This window comes from Hyperoodon ampullatus (genome assembly GCF_949752795.1).
Source record: "Hyperoodon ampullatus genome assembly, chromosome: 1".
Classification (NCBI taxonomy): Eukaryota; Metazoa; Chordata; class Mammalia; order Artiodactyla; family Ziphiidae; genus Hyperoodon; species Hyperoodon ampullatus.
In genome coordinates, this window is record NC_136914.1 from 121,323,499 (window position 1) to 121,342,546 (window position 19,048).

Consider the following 19,048-nt stretch of genomic DNA (forward strand, 5'->3'; position numbering starts at 1 on the left):
TAAATGAGATAAAACAGGTAATGCATGCAGTTAATGAGCTATTAATTTTAGAGTTTTTAAAGATTTTTTATTTATGTACAGTAAGATTTACTTCTTTGTGTGTGTGTGTACAGTTCTGTGGGTTTTAGCCCATGGATGGATTCCTGTAACCATCACTATAAACAGGTACAGGGCAATCCCAACATCCCCAAAGATTCCCTTGTTTTGCCTCGTCCCTGGAGGTCTGGGTTGTCCAGAGTGTCATATAAATAGAGTCGTGCAGGATAAAGGCTTTTGAGTCAGCTTCTCTGATTTGGCATAACGCATTTTAGATGCATCCAAGTGTTGTCATATTAATAGTTGCTCCCTTCACTTGCTGAGTAGTATTCTACTGTGTGGATGGACCATAGTCTGTTATTCCATTCATCCACTCAAGGACATCTTGCTGGTTTCCAATTACAGGCAATTGTAAATAATGCTGCTATAAACATTTGTTACACGGTTTTGCACGGACATAACTACTTATTCCTATAGGATAAATAACTATCTAGAAATTGAGTTGTTGGGTCACCTGGCAAGTGCAATGTTTAACTTTATAAGAAGCTGCAAAGCCATTGTCCAGAATGGCTCTACCCTTTTACATCCCACCAGCAACGTATGAGACATCGAGTCACTCCACGTTATCGTCAGCACTTGGCATTGTCAGTCCTTTTCACTTTAGCCATAATAGGTGTGTAATGTTAGTTATTTAAGATGGAAACATTTATATGTGACTGTATCTAATCACCTACTTTATAAGACAACAATGCTCAGAAGCAGCTGAGGTCACAGAAATCAAGTTTCTTAAATGGCTAACCACCACCTTGGAAAAATCTAGAAATTTCCAGCATGGCAAAAAGGCATTTCATGGTCTGGCTCTTCCCCACTTCTTCAGCCTCATCTCCTGTTGTTCTCATTCTTGAACCCTTCAACCAGCCAGATCAATAATAATATTAAGAAAGATGGATTGAGTCCTTACTATGTGCCAGGGCACTAAGCCACATCTGTCACATGTATGATTTCATTTCCACCTCTCACTGCCCTGTAAGGCCCGTATTAGCAGGAGTCTTATTTCTGTATTACAGAGGAGAGCACTGATACTCAGAGAGATTGGGAAACTTGTCCAAAGATGCACAGCTGCTATGTGGCAGGGCTGGGATTCGACCCCATCAAGCCCCAAACACGACGTGTTCCCCTGACCCCTGAGTCTGTGCTCTCCTCTTGCTGAGAGGCTCGTGCTTTGCCTTCTCTGGGAAACTCTCTCTGGCTCTTGCAAGGCATGCGTAGTGGTCCTCATCTCAGCTCTCTCGTCAGCCTCTGTTTCTTTACTTCATCCCTCTCCACTCAGTGTCCTGTTGGCTTCCACCACCAATGGGCACAAGTATCTCGAGGTAGGAACAAGATCTTTTCACCCTTCCTTCCCCAGCGCCTGGCACCTATGAGGTCCTCAACCCCCACTGTAGCTGTCAAGCCGAATGAGGAACCAGGCAGGTCCTACAAGAAACCCTGTTGCTCGGAAATTTTAAACATAAGCAGACAGTCCTTCAAAATACATCCATCTAAGACCATTACATACTGAGTAAAAACTTACAGTCAGAGAAAGGACATTACACAACCTTACATATAACTCTTGAGATAGACTCAGAGCTCCATCCCTGTCAGCATCAGACAGAATTTGGGATATAATACAAGAGGACAACAGAGACATTCACCCAAGGTTAACAGCTTTAGGACAAAGGGCAAAAAAGAGTGGAAGAAAGAAGGAAGGAGCCCTTTCTCACATTCATGCTCTAATGGTTTTCCCTCTTGTTTACATAAGCAGTGTGGCTTTTTTTTCTCCATTTATGTGTAGCAGGGCTATTACAATGTTTTATTCCTCTCTTTCTATCACTCTCAATTTAGAAGGATCATTTTTGAGAGCAAATTAATTAAAAAGCAATTCATTAGCCCAGAAAGCACCTTGAGGGATGTGGACTAACTCTTTGCCTCTGGAAAATCTGACTGCAAACCATTCCAGAAAGATGGTGATTCTGCCACTGGAGCACAGCTCACACCCAAGAAAGGTCTGGAAGAGGCAACTCTCCACACTGTCTGGATGCCATGAATAAAGTTGAACGAACAGGTTAATTTTGTAAATTGAGGCATTAATTGTATCAAATGGCAATAATCAGATGTTTCAGGGGCCACAGAATCTTCTCCACTGTCCTCCCACATAAGGAATCTGGAAACTATGGAGACATATGTACAAACTAATGAGTCCAAGGCTTTCTATCCACCTTTCCTATCTATTGATAAATGTTTGTAAATTCTAAAGGCTTGAATACAGAAGTTTAGCCTCTCACAATTCAGAGCAAAGCAACTTAGGGAACAGAAAGAAGGAAAATGAGGGGGCTGTTCGTCCGCAGAAATTTATTAACATTCCCACCATGGCAAACCTAATTTGCTGTTCCCAAGGCCCATGAAGAAGCATTTTCCTCCAGCCTAAGCTCCCGTGACCCACTCCTCCAACTGCATTATCAGGTTCCCAAGAATTACCTGCTTTAGTTCTACGGTAGGTTTGTCCCACCACAAGCTCCACAAAAGCCCCATCACCCTGACTCAGGGCCATCTCCTCACCTCATCCTGTCATCAAAGTTCATACGTGGAGAATTAAATACAATATTGTTCCCGTACTTAAATGCAGATCATCTGTTTTTTAAAGTAAGGCAGAAAAAAAGATAACAAACTAGTGTCTTGAAGTCCAATTTCTCTACACAAGGTTTTAGAGACCCCATCACCATCATGCTTCAAGAAAGGAAAAATAACCTCATATAATTCAGTCACAAAGAACACAGAGGAGGATTTACTTTAGAAGTTTCCAGCTCTGTGCCCACATAGTATCTAAGGCCAAACGATAGGCATGTTTCATGTTTGTAGTTAGATGTAAACAGCTCTACTTTGGAATAAGAAGTATCATGTCTTCCCTGTATGTATGTGCACACCAGCGCCCTGGTGCATTTCACAATGACAGCCATGAGCTGGTTGATGCATCTAACACAGCCTGGCAAGACAAGATGACCTTTCTAATTGTCATGATGAGAAGCACCATTGCAAGTGACTTTGAAATGTATGGTAAACTCCATTATGCTAAAATATAATAGCTTCTTCTTTGGGGCTCATGATGAAATATTAATGTCAGGGCTCCTGAGGAAAATGTGCCCTAAATGTTATATTGTATAAAACCCCTTCAATACCAAAGAGAGCATTTATTTACTGTCTTCAGGCTTCTTCACAGATGCCATTAAATATTCCATTAAACATGACAAAATGGAATGAATAATCATGGATCATTGGAGACGGTGGGGATAATGATCCCCTTAACAGGATCAAGCCAAGCTCCAGGCAAGGCAAGAACAAAATGTCTTGGACTAGAAATACAGGTTCAAGGAGGACACAGAGTATACAGAGAGGGGCCTCCCTGGTGGCGCAGTGGTTAAGAATCCAGCTGCCAATGCAGGAGACACGGGTTCGAGCCCTGGTCCGGGAAGATCCCACATGCCACGGAACAACTAAGCCCGTGTGCCACAACTACTGAGCCTGCGCGCCACAACTACTGAGCCCACGTGCCTGGAGCCTGTGCTCCGCAACGAGAGAAGCGACCACAATGAGAAGCCCGCGCACCGCAACGAAGAGTAGCCTCCGCTCGCCGCAACTAGAGAAAGCCTGTGCACAGCAATGAAGACCCAATGCAGCCAAAAATAAATTAAAAAGAAAAAAAGAGTATACAGAGAGGCAAGTCGGTGAGCTCTGCTGCTAGAGAGCGTCTTCACAGAAATCTCAGGGGAGCTGCTCCTGGAGAGATGAGGGAGCACTTCACACGCTGCATCCAGAGCTCGCAGAGACCGAGTGAAGTTTAGCGGATCGGAGGAAGCGGTCAGGGTAACGCCCAGAAGGGATGTAGGGAGTGGGCACTTGGGTGGATGAGGGGGCGGGATATTCCAAAGGTAGAGGAAAGAAACCCACAGCCAAAAGGCATAGGAACATGTGATTGGGGCGGTGGGAGAACCTGACACCCAACAGTGGCAGTAGGCAAGGCAGTGCCTTCCTAAATCCCAGTCATAGTCATTTACGGTGATGACACAGCGCCCATGGAAAGGGATCTTTGACTTAACACCCAGCACTGCTTATTGTCTGTGGAGAGAAGGGGAGAGACATGCCACAGACCCAACTGCTCTCCATGAAAAGCCAGTGACAGTTTAAAAGGTCACCCCATCCATCTGGCCCTCTTCACGCCAGGCCAGCCTCCATCACCAAGTCCTGTGACTCTCCCACAAACTGCAGCCTCATCGGCCCTAAACACCATCAGTTGACACACTCCTATAGTCCGTGAGATAACAGCATGCTTGGGAAGAAACAAATTCCTATCGGCTGGAGCGTTTTTTCTAATGGATCTATTTAAGTAAGTGGGAAATTTTTTTAAAAGGCCAAATACAGTGAAGTACTCAATGTAAGATGCATCGTACAGAAAAAGTAAGGCAATGGACATGACACTGCACATTTCTCTCAGCTTCTTTATTTTAATGGTTGTGAAAATGTAAAACGCTCCCTTCCACAGATTTCTTGTAAAAAGTGAGATTGGTTTATTATTGTCCCAATTGCAGCTGTTCCCTCTACATCACAGTTGTTTTAAAGGCCAGGCCCAGTAAATATTAATGCACCGAGTGGAAACAATGCCTTTACTCGGGAAAACCTACGTTGTTTGTTAAATGCTTTGCACCCTAAGCCTTAAGAAGTTTCAGAATTCACTCTGTTACCTCAACATGTTATCATTGTTTATAAAGATTTCTCCTCTTGGTCCTTTATTAATCATGATAATGGGTTAATTTCACACATATAAACACAACATACAAACAGGAAAAAATAATAATAACCATATTAGGTAAAGATTAGGAAACCATCAAGTTGCCCCCACCCCTCCCCCCAAAAAAGGACAAGGGATATGGACAATACACAATGGAAAAAATCATAAAGGCACCAAAAAAGCAAGTTCAACCTCATTATTAGTCAAATATATGCCAAAACAAATCATGAATTAAATACCATTTCATTACTGTTATGATATTACATAATTTTTAAAAGAAATAACGTTTAGTGTTGGAAAGGATGGATTGGGGGTATCAATTAAACTGGTATAATCTTGTTGAAAGTCTTTGCAGAATGTATCAAGTCATAAAATGATTGTGCTTTTTGGCCCAGAAATTCCATTCTCACTTTATCTTCAGAAGGGAATTCATAAACTGATCATTAAACAAATCAAAATAAGGAGAGAGTTAAGTAGGTCATGGTATATTGATTCTTAGAATGTTATGCAGATCCTAAATACTAAACTGGAATGCTGTGTTACAACAAGGAAATGGAAATACGTGATGAGGAGTCCAGCTCTGGAACCAGACAGGTCTGAGTCATGTTCCAGCTCTTCACTCCCACCCACAACCCTCTCAGCTCACTGAGCCTCAGTTTCAGCATCAGTAGAATAGAATGATACATTTTTCTGAACGTACAGCAATAAGGATTGAATGATGTAATGCTTTCATTATTGTCACATAAGGCTAAGAAGGTACAGTCGTGCCCATACTCTGAGTACAAGTGTGAAAAATGTCTACATGTGGTCCAGGCACTGGAGGGGACAGCAAAAATGCACCCAGGGGCTCTGCTACAAAAGTTGGATGATGGACATTTTTTGTTCGATTTTTCAAATGTGTTTTATTCTTATGATATTTTGTGAAATAAATTAAAAATTGAAAAGAAAAAAAAACCTGCTAGAGCAACTCCAGGAATTTCATAAGCTTCAACATCAGAGGATTCTTGTGTAATCCATCAGGAAAATTACTTCACCTCTGAAGGTTGCTGCATTCTCAGGATTCCAGACACTGGGGAATTTCAGTGTTGGGTGACCTTCTCAGGGAAGACCTGGAGTTTGGTATTCAGCCCCTACTGTTCCTCAATCTCTGAAAATAATACAGGGTTGGGTGAAGGGCAAACAGACATTCGCCAAATTCTAATTTATCTGTCTTGCTGATACAATTGGGACATATGGACCAAAGTCAAATGCTGGATCAGATGCAAAGTTAAAAAGAGGCTCAAGGACTTCCCTGGTGGCCTGCCAATGCAGGGGACACGGGTTCGATCCCTGGTCTGGGAAGATTCCACATGCCACGGAGCAACTAAACCCATGCTCCACAACTACTGAGCCTGCGCTTTAGAGCCCAAGAGCCACAACTACTGAGCCCACGTGCTACAACTACTGAAGCCCACGCACCTAGAGCCCATGCTCCGCAACAAGAGAAGCCACCACAGTGAGAAGCCCGCGCACCGCAACGAAGACACAATGCAGCCATAAATAAATAAATAAATTTATTTTTAAAAAAAGAAAAAAAGAGACTCAAGACTCTGGGACTCAGTCACCTTGTCCCAGCAGGACCAGGCTTCCTTTCATTAATTATACCCTGAAGTCATAATATATCTGCATCAGACTCTTTCTTGGGAAAGGCAATATAATATTTAGAAATACATAAAGTGTAAAGCAGCTTTAGTAACACAGATGAAAAGAGAGCTGCTCAAACCAGGGTAAAATAACCAAAAATTTAACATCATTTGGCAAATGAAAAGAAAAGAAGTCTGGTTATCATTAAATTTAAAAGCAAAGTATGCAATCAGTTGTTAATGAGTTATAAAAACTTTGGATAGTTTAATGTCAAAAGACAAATAAAATTACCTTCTATAACTATGTGAGCATGTGAGCTATCAGCATATCTGGTTTACACATTTTTGATGTCAAGTCAGTAGATCTTTAAGCAATTCTTGATTGTTTCTGCCACGCTATAAATATTAAATTGCAGTGTATTGGCTTAGAATTGTCCATCCCAACAGGGATCCAACCCTCCCCAATTACATAAAAATCTGGAAGGTAAGTGGATGAGGCAGGATGGCCCTCCCCAGAATTATGGTGGGACCTGGGCAGCAAAATTTGGTGCAACAAAATCATGAGGGCAGAAAACACTTATGAGCATACTCTCTCTCCTTTACAAGAGCTAGGAAAACCTGAAAAACCAAATTAGCAACAAATGATCTCTCAAAAAGAATTGTCTCTCTTGGGTTGCAAAACATATGGCAGCTTCAAAGAAGAGGAAGTACACAGCAAAATGGCAGGAGGCCATAACTCATGGCAAAGCCAAAGAGGAAAACAAGACATTTCTTATAAAATTAAGCATTGAAAAGACTGTGACAGTATAAAATAGGTCACAGCACCAATAAAATTGAATTCTGCAAAACCTCACAAAATTGGACTCAGAAAAACAAAAAAAGAATCAGTCTTAATCTTGCAAAACCCTGAATTATAGAATATAATAAATGTTGTTTATTTAAAGTTCAAAAACTCACTCAAGAGAAGCTTAGAACAATGGCCATCACATTTTGCAAGTTAATTCCTTGTAATTAATAGGATGGCATATTAGTAAATACTTACAGGCAAACAGGGCTTATCGTGGTTCTCCGCCAGAAACTCTGACTGGGGTATCAATATACTATTAATGCCTGAACTTATAGGAATACAAAGGAGAACACTGACATTTAAGCGTTTTTGAACAGGAAGCTGAACTATACATAGTTCTTTGAAAAAAATATCAAAAAGTGATTTGAAGTTACCAAATATGTATCCAGCTGAATTGCTATAGTTCAACTATTTTCTCATTTGTGGTAGAATGCTAAGTCCCTGTTAGTCAACCTTCCAAAATAAAGAACCTGGGTTTTAATACAAAATATGTGAGTATCATATGGGTGATAACCTATAGAACCTCCTGTCAATTTAAATGATCCATCAGGTGTAGGAAAATTGCAGGCAGCAGATCATCATTTCAGGCATGAAATATAGAGCGTGTACTCAGAAATTTCAAAAATGAAAACAGCCTCTCTTTTCAGGACACTCAACATCATCAAGAGATCCTGTTAGTAGACTTTTGTTTCATAGTCATGATTCTGAGTGTAGTACTGAGGTAGGGGGTGGTGAGGGTGAGGGAGGGTGGAAAAACCTCATGTTTGGGAATCAGGTTCACAAAGAACATAAAGCCACATAAAAGGTGAAATCGCAGGAAAAAGGGATTCAAATCCTGGCCCCAACCCCTCATGTCTGTGTGACTTCAGACAAGGCGCCCATTCTCCCTAAGCCTCAGCGTCTTCATCTGTGAAACAGAGATGATGCTGGGCTAGCCACACAAAGTGTCCAGATGATCAGACTAAACGCATGTGCAGCCTTAGCGTAAAAAGGAGAGAAACCAACACTTGTTACTGAAGAGAAAGTGACAACATACAGGGGATCATTCCTTCCTTTCAAAGAACATATCAAATCCATAAAAGCTAGAGCTAATCTGTGCACATGGTCAAGGGATCTAATAAATATATGCTAAATATATACAATAAAGATCAAAGGAAGAAGAAGTCCCAAAAGCACTCACTTTTAAACCCATAAGGATTTATATGAGGATAATATGAATAAGAGAATTAAGTTCCACTAATTCCAATTAAGTTTTAATAATCATAACAATAACACGCTATTTTCAGATCATAACAGAATGCTGAAGTTGTTCAGGTAACTGAGGGTAGTACACCTCCCACCCAGGGACGTTTAAACACAGGTGTGGAAAGATATAAATGGAAAAATAAAACAATGAGGCTAATGGAAGCAGAAGCAGGAGAATATCTTTGTGACTTAGGATGGGGGAAGGTTTCTTAAACAAGATGCAAAAATACAAAACTTCAATCACTAAGATGTATACTTTAAATGTCTTACAATTTTGTTTGACAATTATACCTCAATAAAGCGGAAATTTTCTTAAAAATGAAGAAAAAAAAACAAGTGTGGGAGGTACAGGTGCACAAAAGACAATGCTGATGGATGTGAAACATTCTACAGTACAGGATACAGGCCCACACCACAAACAACCCCCTCACCCTCCACGGCCAAGAGCACTCCTCCAGGAATCTCGGCATCCTACTTACCACTACGTTTAGCTTAATCTTTAGGAGAGAGTGTATGAGTGTGCATGGGTGTGCACACACCAAGGTCTTCAAAAGCCCCGAGTCCAGGGCTTCCCTGGTGGCGCAGTGGTTGAGAGTCCGCCTGCCGATGCAGGGGACACGGGTTCGTGCCCCGGTCCGGGAAGATTCCACATGCCGCAGAGCGGATGGGCCCGTGAGCCATGGCCGCTGAGCCTGTGCATCTGGAGCCTGTGCTCCGCAACGGGAGAGGCCACAACAGTGAGAGGCCTGCGTATCACAAAAAAAAAAAAAAAAAAAAAAGCCCCGAGTCCAAATGATGAAATGTACCAAGAGACTAGGACAGGCACTGGTTGCCGAGAATGACCCACAAAGCAGAACACCTGTGAAATACTTAAGATTCACATGTACCCACCTTATAACACAGAATCAATTCCTGCTCCAAACAAATCAGCATGTCAAAAAACTGCCTGTTGCAATTGGGTATGAAATACCGTTGACGTTGTCATTGTATTCCCACCTAGGGGCTCTGTTAAGGGAGTATTGTTATGGGAGTATAAAAAGCAAATGGAGAGACACGTAGAAAAAGAAGTAGCATCAGTAAGGATTTCTAAAAAATAATTGCATGGATAAAAATAGGAGAAGGAAATCAGAAATAGTTGAAAGCAAGATAAAAAAGGAACAATGTTGGATAGAATCATGGGAATTCAAGACCGGTAGGGACTAGAGTAACTGGTGACTTCATCTCTGGCAGTGACTGTCTGATTCATTCTGATTCATTCTGGAACACAAAGGTGAGCACGGTGCCTGGCATATTGTAAGTGCTCAATAAATGCTTATTAAAATGATGGATGCACGCAACAGATGAATGGATAAAGAAGATGTGGTACACGTATATGAAGGAATACTACTCAGCCATAAAAAAGAATGAAATAATGCCATTTGCAGCAACATGGATGGACCTAGAGATTACCATACGGAGTGAAGTAAGTCAGAAAGAGAAAGACAAATATCATATGGTATCGCTTGTACGTGGAATCTAAAATATGACACAAATGAACCTATTTACAAAACAGAAACAGACTCACAGACATAGAGAACAGAGCTGTGGTTGCCAGGGGGGAGGGGGTTGGGGGAGGGTCGGAGTGGGAGATTGGGATTAGCAGATGTAAGCTTTTACATATAGGATGGATAAACAACAAGGTCCTACTGTATAGCTCAGGGAATTATATTCAATATCTATGATAAACCATAATGGAAAAGAACATAAAAAAAGAATATACATATATATATAACTGAATCACCTACTGTACAGCAGAAATTAACACAACATTGTAAACCAACTATACTTCAATAAAAAAATTAAAATGATGAATGCATGGATGGCAATGAAACTTAGAGATCTGGTTCTCCTGTGTCATACATCAAGCACCTGGGAAGCAGAAAGAATTTCATCCATCAAACCTCACATCGTGATGCTATACATGCCAGGTGTGACGCAGGTGATGGGAACGAACAAAACAGAAACTAAACTGAGGCCTCCTATGAACTAATACAGGCTTTTTGCACTGTTGTGGGGATGCCTCCCAAAGGAATTATCACAATTGTTTAATAAAAGAGGAAGGAAGTTAATTACAAATTTCAAGCTTAGAAATTCACAGGCAAAAGTGGCTGAAGAGAAATAACCATACTCAGAGAGAGACAAGAATAAACTGGAAAGAAGAAAACCACGGAGAGAAACAAAAATGCAAATGCATATTTAACTGGGATCCTGATAACATAATTAATAAGATGAATCAAAGATAAATGATTAGAGATGTGAAGGCTCAGCTCACAGAAAAACCTGAGAAAAAAAGATTTTGAAATTTTAAAAAGTTTCCCTTCAAAAGGTTCATATTATACATATATTCAATCTAGACAAACAAAAATTTCCAGTCAGAGAGGCAGACACAATTAAGATATTTACCATATAACAATCTAAGTTCCTCCACGTACAGAACCTGCAAGAGTCATCTGGTTCCCAAACAAATAGCTCGGGTCTCATTTACCAAAAACTCTATCACGATTCTGGCCCAAAGACAGCCAAGTTCTCCACCAAGCAAATTTTAGTCAAAGCTCAGGGGAAGAAGAGACATTTGGTGTGTCTACAGAATGGGATCTCTAACCATCCCTTTAGGTTCTAGGGACCTAGGACTGGTGATGTCAGGTCACTGGAAGATTCCATATTTAAACTCAATTAGCCCAAGCCCTTCCTAATTCACTTGAATGGCATTATACGTTAACATAAGGTTTCTTAACATTTGGAAGAACTTAGAAAGACTCCTTCAAAAATCTGCTGAGTAACTGGATCTTTGTGTGGAAAAAATGTACAAAATCACAGATATGAAACCTGTGTACAGTTTCACAGTCTACCCATGAACTCCTGCTTTCATCCGCTAATTTTTTTTCTCAGAGGTGGTTGGTAACAGCCATGTGTGCTTTTGCATTTGCTATAAATCTATTCATGAGGACTTTCCATTACACTCTCAAAAAAATCATCTTTAAGAATTTAACACCACTCCACATTCCTGAAAACTTCGGGCTTTAAGCTACTTTTGAGGAAAACGGGCGATGCTTCACCTATCGTTTTTGCTCTGGCTTCTAGGAAGTTCATGATCACGTCATATTCTCAACCAAAATAACTAACATTCATCATTAGCATTTTGTCTCAGTTTTTCCATTTTATTTGTTAATTTTGTTGTTTCCATCTTTGATATATACTTATATATATTCCAGTCCTCCATTTCCTCCCTACCCCCCCAAAAAAAGACAGACTTTATTCCCCTGTTCTAATTTTTCTTGAAAATTTTATCTAAATATAGCTAATAAATGTGGAAAGGGAGTGACTGCCTATATATGCAGAACCTGTAAGGCACACAATCTCTAAACCAAAAGCTTTTCCTTAAAGTGACTTATGAAGGATGTTTCACCAGTGGACTTAAGAGTTAAAAAAACTAATATCTCACTAAAGGGCATCATACTTCCTTTTATTAGCTATCAGGAGGTAGTCCAAAAATAAGGGCAGGATTGTATGGGTGTGGCCTTTCTAACCTAAAGCAAAAGGTAGGTACTAGCCCCAAACCATAACTGAAAAGTTGACGCCACTTCAACTTTATCACCCTTAAAAACGGTCCCTTGGGACTTCCCTGGCGGTCCAGTGGTTGGGACTTAGCCTTCCAACGCAGGGGGTTCGGGTTCGATCCCTGGTCCGGGAGCTAAGATCCCACATGCCTCTTGGCCAAAAAACCAAAACATAAAACAGAAGCAGTATTGGAACAAATTCAATAAAGACTTAAATAAAAAAAAAAAACTGCCCCTTATCTGCCTTCCACTTCCTCCTTACTCACTGAAAGGCAAATAAATGAGTTTAAGCTGGACACAGCCAGCCATCACTCCCAGAAAAAACCAGCATTTGACACCCCACACTGAGAATCTCTTTACGCATTTCACAGACCCTACACAGATTCCTGACAGCTCACTGGGCCACAGGCCCCGCCAGATTTTTGAGCTACATCTGCAGTATCTTTTCTACTTGGGCAGCTCGTGTAAAGCAGGAAAATTCATTAACATGCTAATGATGCCCTATTTAAAATTCCAGCCCTGATTATTCTGTGATTAAATCTCTCCCCTTGACGTCTGCTTCCTTTATATCTGAGTTATTGTACGAAATCAACAATATTAATAAAGTACAATACAGATTACCAACTTATCCACAAGGGATGGAAAAACAGTTATGTAAATCTCAGGGTTGTCTTTTTTTTTTTCTGAAGAGCAGATGTAGCAAACTGTAAAAAAGTTACTGATTTTTTTTCATCCCACTATCCCTTAAAAAAAGAAAACACTGAAATCCACAATAAGTAAAGGTTTATAGTTAATTTCCACAAGTATTCAGCGGTTGAAAGATTTAGTTTTTCATTCTATTATACTGCATCTAAAACTGCTCAGACTTCAAACATGAAGTCTTAAGAACTGCTGATAGGGGTATAAGCACCCCCCTTTCCTCCCCTCTTCACAGAGACTGTGTGACACTGAGACAAAAGTTGATAGATTCAGTGATGATTTCTGTCTCCCTTTAATCCATTGGCATATTTCAGTCCTTCTCATCATATTGTTCTGTGTGCTGCCACCCCAATCTGAATATCCAACTCAAGCATCTTCCATGAAAGACAATCCAACTTATCATTGCTCTCATTAAATTGGAAAATGAATTTTAAACTTTTTTTTTTTTTTAAAGAAGATCCAAGGTCTGGGTCTGTGATTCAAACTAAGGGAAGAAAGGACTAATGTTTCATTTTAACATCTGGCCTCAGTAAATGAACAAATATTTGTGGTCTATTTACTATTTTTAATGACATCATGCTGGGTACTGCCCACGACACAAATGAAACCTAAAGACAGTGTTTTCACCTCGATGGACTTACAGTCGGGCCAGAGACACAGGATGTAATGACATGGTAAGTGATCAGCAGAGCAAGTTCATCTGTGATGAGTCATTACACATACTCTTCCCATCATTAACAATCCTCTCGAGCTTCCCTGGTGGCGCAGTGGTTGAGAGTCTGCCTGCCGATGTAGGGGACGCGGGTTCGCGCCCCGGTCCGGGAAGACCCCACACGCCGCGGAGCGGCTGGGCCCGTGAGCCATGGCCGCTGAGCCTGCGCGTCCGGAGCCTGTGCTCCGCAACGGGAGAGGCCACAACAGTGAGAGGCCCGCGAACCGCAAAAAAAAAAAAAAAAAAAAAAAAAAGGATCCTCTGAATGAAACAGACTGCACCCTAAGACTGCAAATCTCCCCTCCCGCTATAGAAACAGAACCCTTGTACACAAACATGGCTGGGTCAGCCAACTTGGAGCCAATGTCACAGAGCCTGGGTCCCTGACCGTCATGGAGTGACTTGTTCATCCGTGAATTGCCTTTTATTCCCAAATGCTGCATTCTGCAATCACTGCTGGAAATCAAAATCTGTTTTTGAGAACACTACACAGTGCTCATTTTTTGAATAGTCTTATTTTAAAACGTTTTATCTAAGATTAAAAAGAGTCAGCTCATGGTAATACATGCAGAAGCGTACTACGTCTTTGTATTTGCTCTACGTTTAAACTTGAGCACAGAGCTCCCTCCAGATTTTTGACTCTCAAAATGCAACAAATGAGAGAATATGGTCTTTTGGTCTAGTTTTATTACTATCAATGGGTAAAAGCTTCATTTTACTAAGGAATTCTTTCTCTCTTTCTTTCTTTGTCTCTCACACTATCTCCAACCCAAGATTATTAATTTGGTTCACCCAAAGCCAAGTCACCTCAGATTGCTTAAAAATTAGCGTCGGCCTAACGCAGAGGGAAAAGGGTAGCTGATCCAGCAAAATCCAAGTATAAAACATAAAGAACGCCTTCACAACAGTAATGAGCCATCTGCAATTTAGAATCATCCATGGTAACAATCTCTCATTCCATTTGTTTATGTTTTATTCATCATTTTGGAAATACTTAGTGAAGTGACAATGATGAGATTCAAAAAATACTTTACAGCTCTTTTTTTTAAAAAAAGAGATATTAATGGCTTTCAAGAGCTCAACTGTTCAAATGAAAATATTGCTGCATCCTATTATATATAGGATGGATAAAAAAAGGTCCTACTGTATAGCACAGGGAACTATATTAAATATCCTGTGACAAACCATAATGGAAAAGAATATGAAAAGAATGTATGTATGTGTGTGTGTGTGTGTGTGTGTGTGTATAACTGAGTCACTTTGCTGTACAGCAAAAATTAACACAACATTGTAAGTCAACTATACTTCAATAAAATTTTTTAAAAAAAGAAAATATTGCTGAACTAAATTTGTCCAAACTGGTTCACATCTTTATTCTTAGATATAAATTTCCCATTTTGCACCAAAAGACTTGGGATGACAACGTGAGACATTTCATAGTTTTCATTTTTTATTATTTTAAAAATTTATAGCAAAAATTCATTTAAAATATACAAGGTTAGTCCTATAATAATGTAATAAACTGCACCATCACATCTTGGAGGAACGTGTTGTTATAGTTATATATTTCTCAGGACTATAGTTATATATTAAGGCTCAAATGCAGTCTCTAGTTACATATTTGGCAAAAACAAAGCTTTGACCTACAAAAGTGAAAAAAAGATAAGGCGTTCTGAGTTGTTGAACCAACTTGAGGGTGTCCACGGCTAAGAAGACACGATAATGCTTGACCATCCCATCTGTCATTCAAATAACTGTGAAGAAATCTCTCTCTACAAAATTTAGTAAGTCTTTAAAACTAAATGTATTCATAGTGAAATGACACACCTATTTCCGCTAGCTGATTTCATATTTATTTATTTGGTTTTAAATACTAATCTTCATTTACTTCAATTTGTGGAATATTTTCAAATAGCCCTATTTCAAATCTGGCTAACTAATATCTCCATTCTTTTCTTATTTCTTTTTAAACAAGCATACTTTGTAAATACAGTCCTTTATTTGTATATATGCCTTTCATTTTCCTAGTAAATATTTATTTAGGGACAATGATTTACTATGCATGAACTTTGCCTTCCAACAACCTCTAGTTCCCAGGGGATGTGCAAGGGTGCACACACACACACACACACACACACACACAATCTCAGGATCTTAATAAATTACCTCCCTTAATTTGTACTACTTAACCAGCCTATGAGATGGATAATACTCTTCTCATTTTACTGATGAAGAAACAAGTTCCAGCACCTAATATATTTTAAATCTAAATTTTCTTCCTATGATTTCATTCTGTATATTAGAAATTGAATCATCAGAAATTCTTCACTGTGTATGTGTTTTTGGTTTTTTTTTTTTTTCAAAAAATAGGTTTGGCTTTATCAATTTGGACTGAACCACCATCTTCTGAAAGCATTCCTCAGAGTGAAGCCTCAAGGTGACCTCATTTACAGTTAACAACTGGACAGGAAAAGACCACACGAATACTTTAACTCCTCCAACACACAGATACTTTGGCCAAGGCAGCACTGGCATCTTCGACATCATTCTTCCTGGGGAAAGCAGCTCTCAGAAAAGCCCACAAAGAGAAGAGGCACTTAATGGTCTTTTCTCAGTTTTCCCAGAGCCAGCCTGCTTTCATCTGCGATTGTGCAAACCAGAGGCCGAGCCAAGGAACAAAAGGGAGATAATTGTCAAACAGTGAAAATTCTCAAGAACTGTGCCAAGGGGGAGATTGCTCTAAACAATCACAAGGCCATTAGCAAGTCCAGGGTAGAGGAGGGGGGGAAAGACAGAAAATGAAAAGGCATCTCATGCGATAGCCAAACAAAAGCTGACAAGAAATTCTGCCGCATTTGCTGAGGCTCCTGCCAAAAATATCCTCCAGGAAAAGTGCTGTGTGTCTCCAGGACACCCTTCACAGTGACGTTCACGTGAAGCAGTACAATAAATATCACACATACATGAGACAACCGTGTGACCACTCACCATAGGCAGTTTTCCCCTGATCCAGTTCTCTCCTGAGGCTGCTGTAATCTTCTTTAACACTTCCCAATTTCTGGACGTTCCTGGAACTCAGCACCAACAGTTTGTGGAGAAGTCCCTCCAGCCTTTCCCTCTCTGATGTTAATGATCTAATCTCCTCTGTGAGCTCCTTGGCTGTACAGAAATGGTTTCCTGCAGAAAAGGAGGGAAAACAAGCGTTGCCACATCCTTACCTATGGAAGGTGCAGCTAGCATGCACTAACAGTGTGAGGAAAGGGGGATGAACTTTGCAGCTACATCCAACTCCATTAACAGTCTTCTGTGGAGGAATCTGGAAACACACTGACTGTCCTCCTTAAGCTGAAAAAACCACCAATCCCTTTAGCAACTTATTCTCATTATATTCTGTTTTAGGGGTTGCATTGGCTAATTCACGTCCTTCTGAAACATGATGGCACAAAAATATCCCAGTGAAACCCAGGGAAGCCACGTGGCATCATTCCATACAAACATCCAAATGTCAAAGAGGTGAAATATTACAGTAGGGTGGAAAGGGACCGGGCCTTGGAGTCAAACTAGACCTAAATTCAAATCCCAAATTCGAATCCCAGTTACACAAACTGCATGACCTTGAGCAAAGAAATCAGCATATGGGATTTCAGGGCAAACTTCTTATAAAATATGATTCTGCATTACAGGTGGCTACAAGAATAAATGTGAAATTCTACAAAGCTCTGAGCATTGAATTTAGAAGGGTTGCAAGAATCAAGGTCAATATAAAGAAATCAATTGTATTTCTAAATATCAGCAGCAAATAATTGGAAGCTGAATTTTTTTTAATATCATGTATAAGATATTTTAACACTCAAAATACTTAGGGGTAAATTTAAAGAAATACGTGCAAAACCTCTACACAGAAAACCATTTTAAAACTTCTGAGAGAAACTAAAGGAGACTTAAATAATTAGAAAGATATACTGTATATACATACATTGGAAAACTAAATACTGTTAAGGTTTTCATTTTCCTCAAAATGACCTATTGATTCAATACAATTCTAATCAAAACCTCATGTGGGTCTTTTGTAGAAATTGACAAGCTTATTCTAAAATGGTAAAAGAAAATGCAAAGGCCTAGCTAAAGCAAAACAATCCTTAAAAGGTAGAACAGAGTTAGAGGACATTTGCTACTTGATTTCAAACTAACACTGAAGCTACAGTAAATGCAGACAGAATGGCACTGGTGTACAGACAGACAAACAGATCAATGGAAGAGAACAGACAGTTCAGAAGTAGACCCACCCTCACACAGTTAAGTAATTTTCAACCAAAGTGCCCAAGCAAGTCAATGAGGAAAACAAAATACTTTCAACAGATGGTACTGGAACAACTAGCTACCTATATGGGGGAAACATTAACCTTGATACATACCTCAAATCATACACAGAATTTAATTAGAGATGGATCACAGATCTAAATGTAGAAGTGAAAACTATAAAGCTTCTAGAAGAACATATAGAAGAATATCTTTCTAACTTTGGAGTCAGAAAAACTTTAGATAAGACACACAATATACTAATTATAAGAGAAAAAATGAAAAATGGGCTTCATCAAAATTGAAAACGTCTACTCCTCAAAAAATACCATTAAGAAAATGAATAGGCAAGCCACAAACTGGGAGAAAATATTTACAATGCATACATCTGATGAAGGACTTGAGTCCTGCAACTCAATAGTTAAAACACAAATAACCCTATTGAAAAGTAGGCAAATGACACCACAGGCACATTACAAAGATATATAACTGGGGCCGAAAAGCGTATGAAAAATGTTGATGATCATTAGTTGCCAGAAAAATGCACATTAAAGCCGGAGAGATTGCACTACAAAACCATTCAAGTGGCTCAGATTAACTGGACTGAAACTGCCTGGTGGACAAGGACGAGGAGTTACCAGAACTCTCCTGTGTGACAGGAGCATGAAATGTACAAGCACTTTGAGAAAGGTTCTGTCAATTTCTCATAAAGTTAACATACACCTATCCTTTGATTCAACAATTCCACTGCTAGGTATTTACCCAAGAGAAATTGTTGCAGGAAGGGGGACCCCTTCCAGGGCCTGAGAGTGGGCCCTTGTCTAACACTCAGAAATGAATTGTCCGAGGAGACACGCGTGCTGACAAAGCAAGAGACTTTATTGGGAAGGGGCGCCCGGGTGCAGAGCAGGAGGGTCAGGGACCCCAGGAGGACTGCTCTGCCACGTGGCTCGCAGTCTTGGGCTTTATGGTGATGGGGTTAGTTTCCGGGTTGCCTCTGGTCCATCCTCTTGATTGGCCCACATTTGGTCTGACTCGGGGTCCTTCCTCGTGACGCGGGCATCTCTCAGCCAAGATGGATACCAGCACAAAGGGCTCTGGGAGGCTGGCAGGACATATGGGCTGGTGTCTCCTCCCTCCTTTTGGCCCCTCCCGAATTCTCCTGGTTAG

At 40.2% G+C, this 19,048-nt stretch overlaps 1 protein-coding gene across 1 annotated transcript in view; it reads right to left on the minus strand.

The window, feature by feature from the left end:
* Positions 1-19,048, minus strand: part of DISC1 (DISC1 scaffold protein) — a gene marked incomplete at both ends in the record, with an annotated part of 352,917 nt that overhangs the window by 170,080 nt on the left and 163,789 nt on the right. The window contains one exon of the mRNA XM_079713831.1: positions 16,568-16,756. Within this exon, the coding sequence (XP_079569957.1) occupies positions 16,568-16,756 (189 nt within the window). The remainder of the gene's footprint in view (positions 1-16,567; positions 16,757-19,048) is intronic.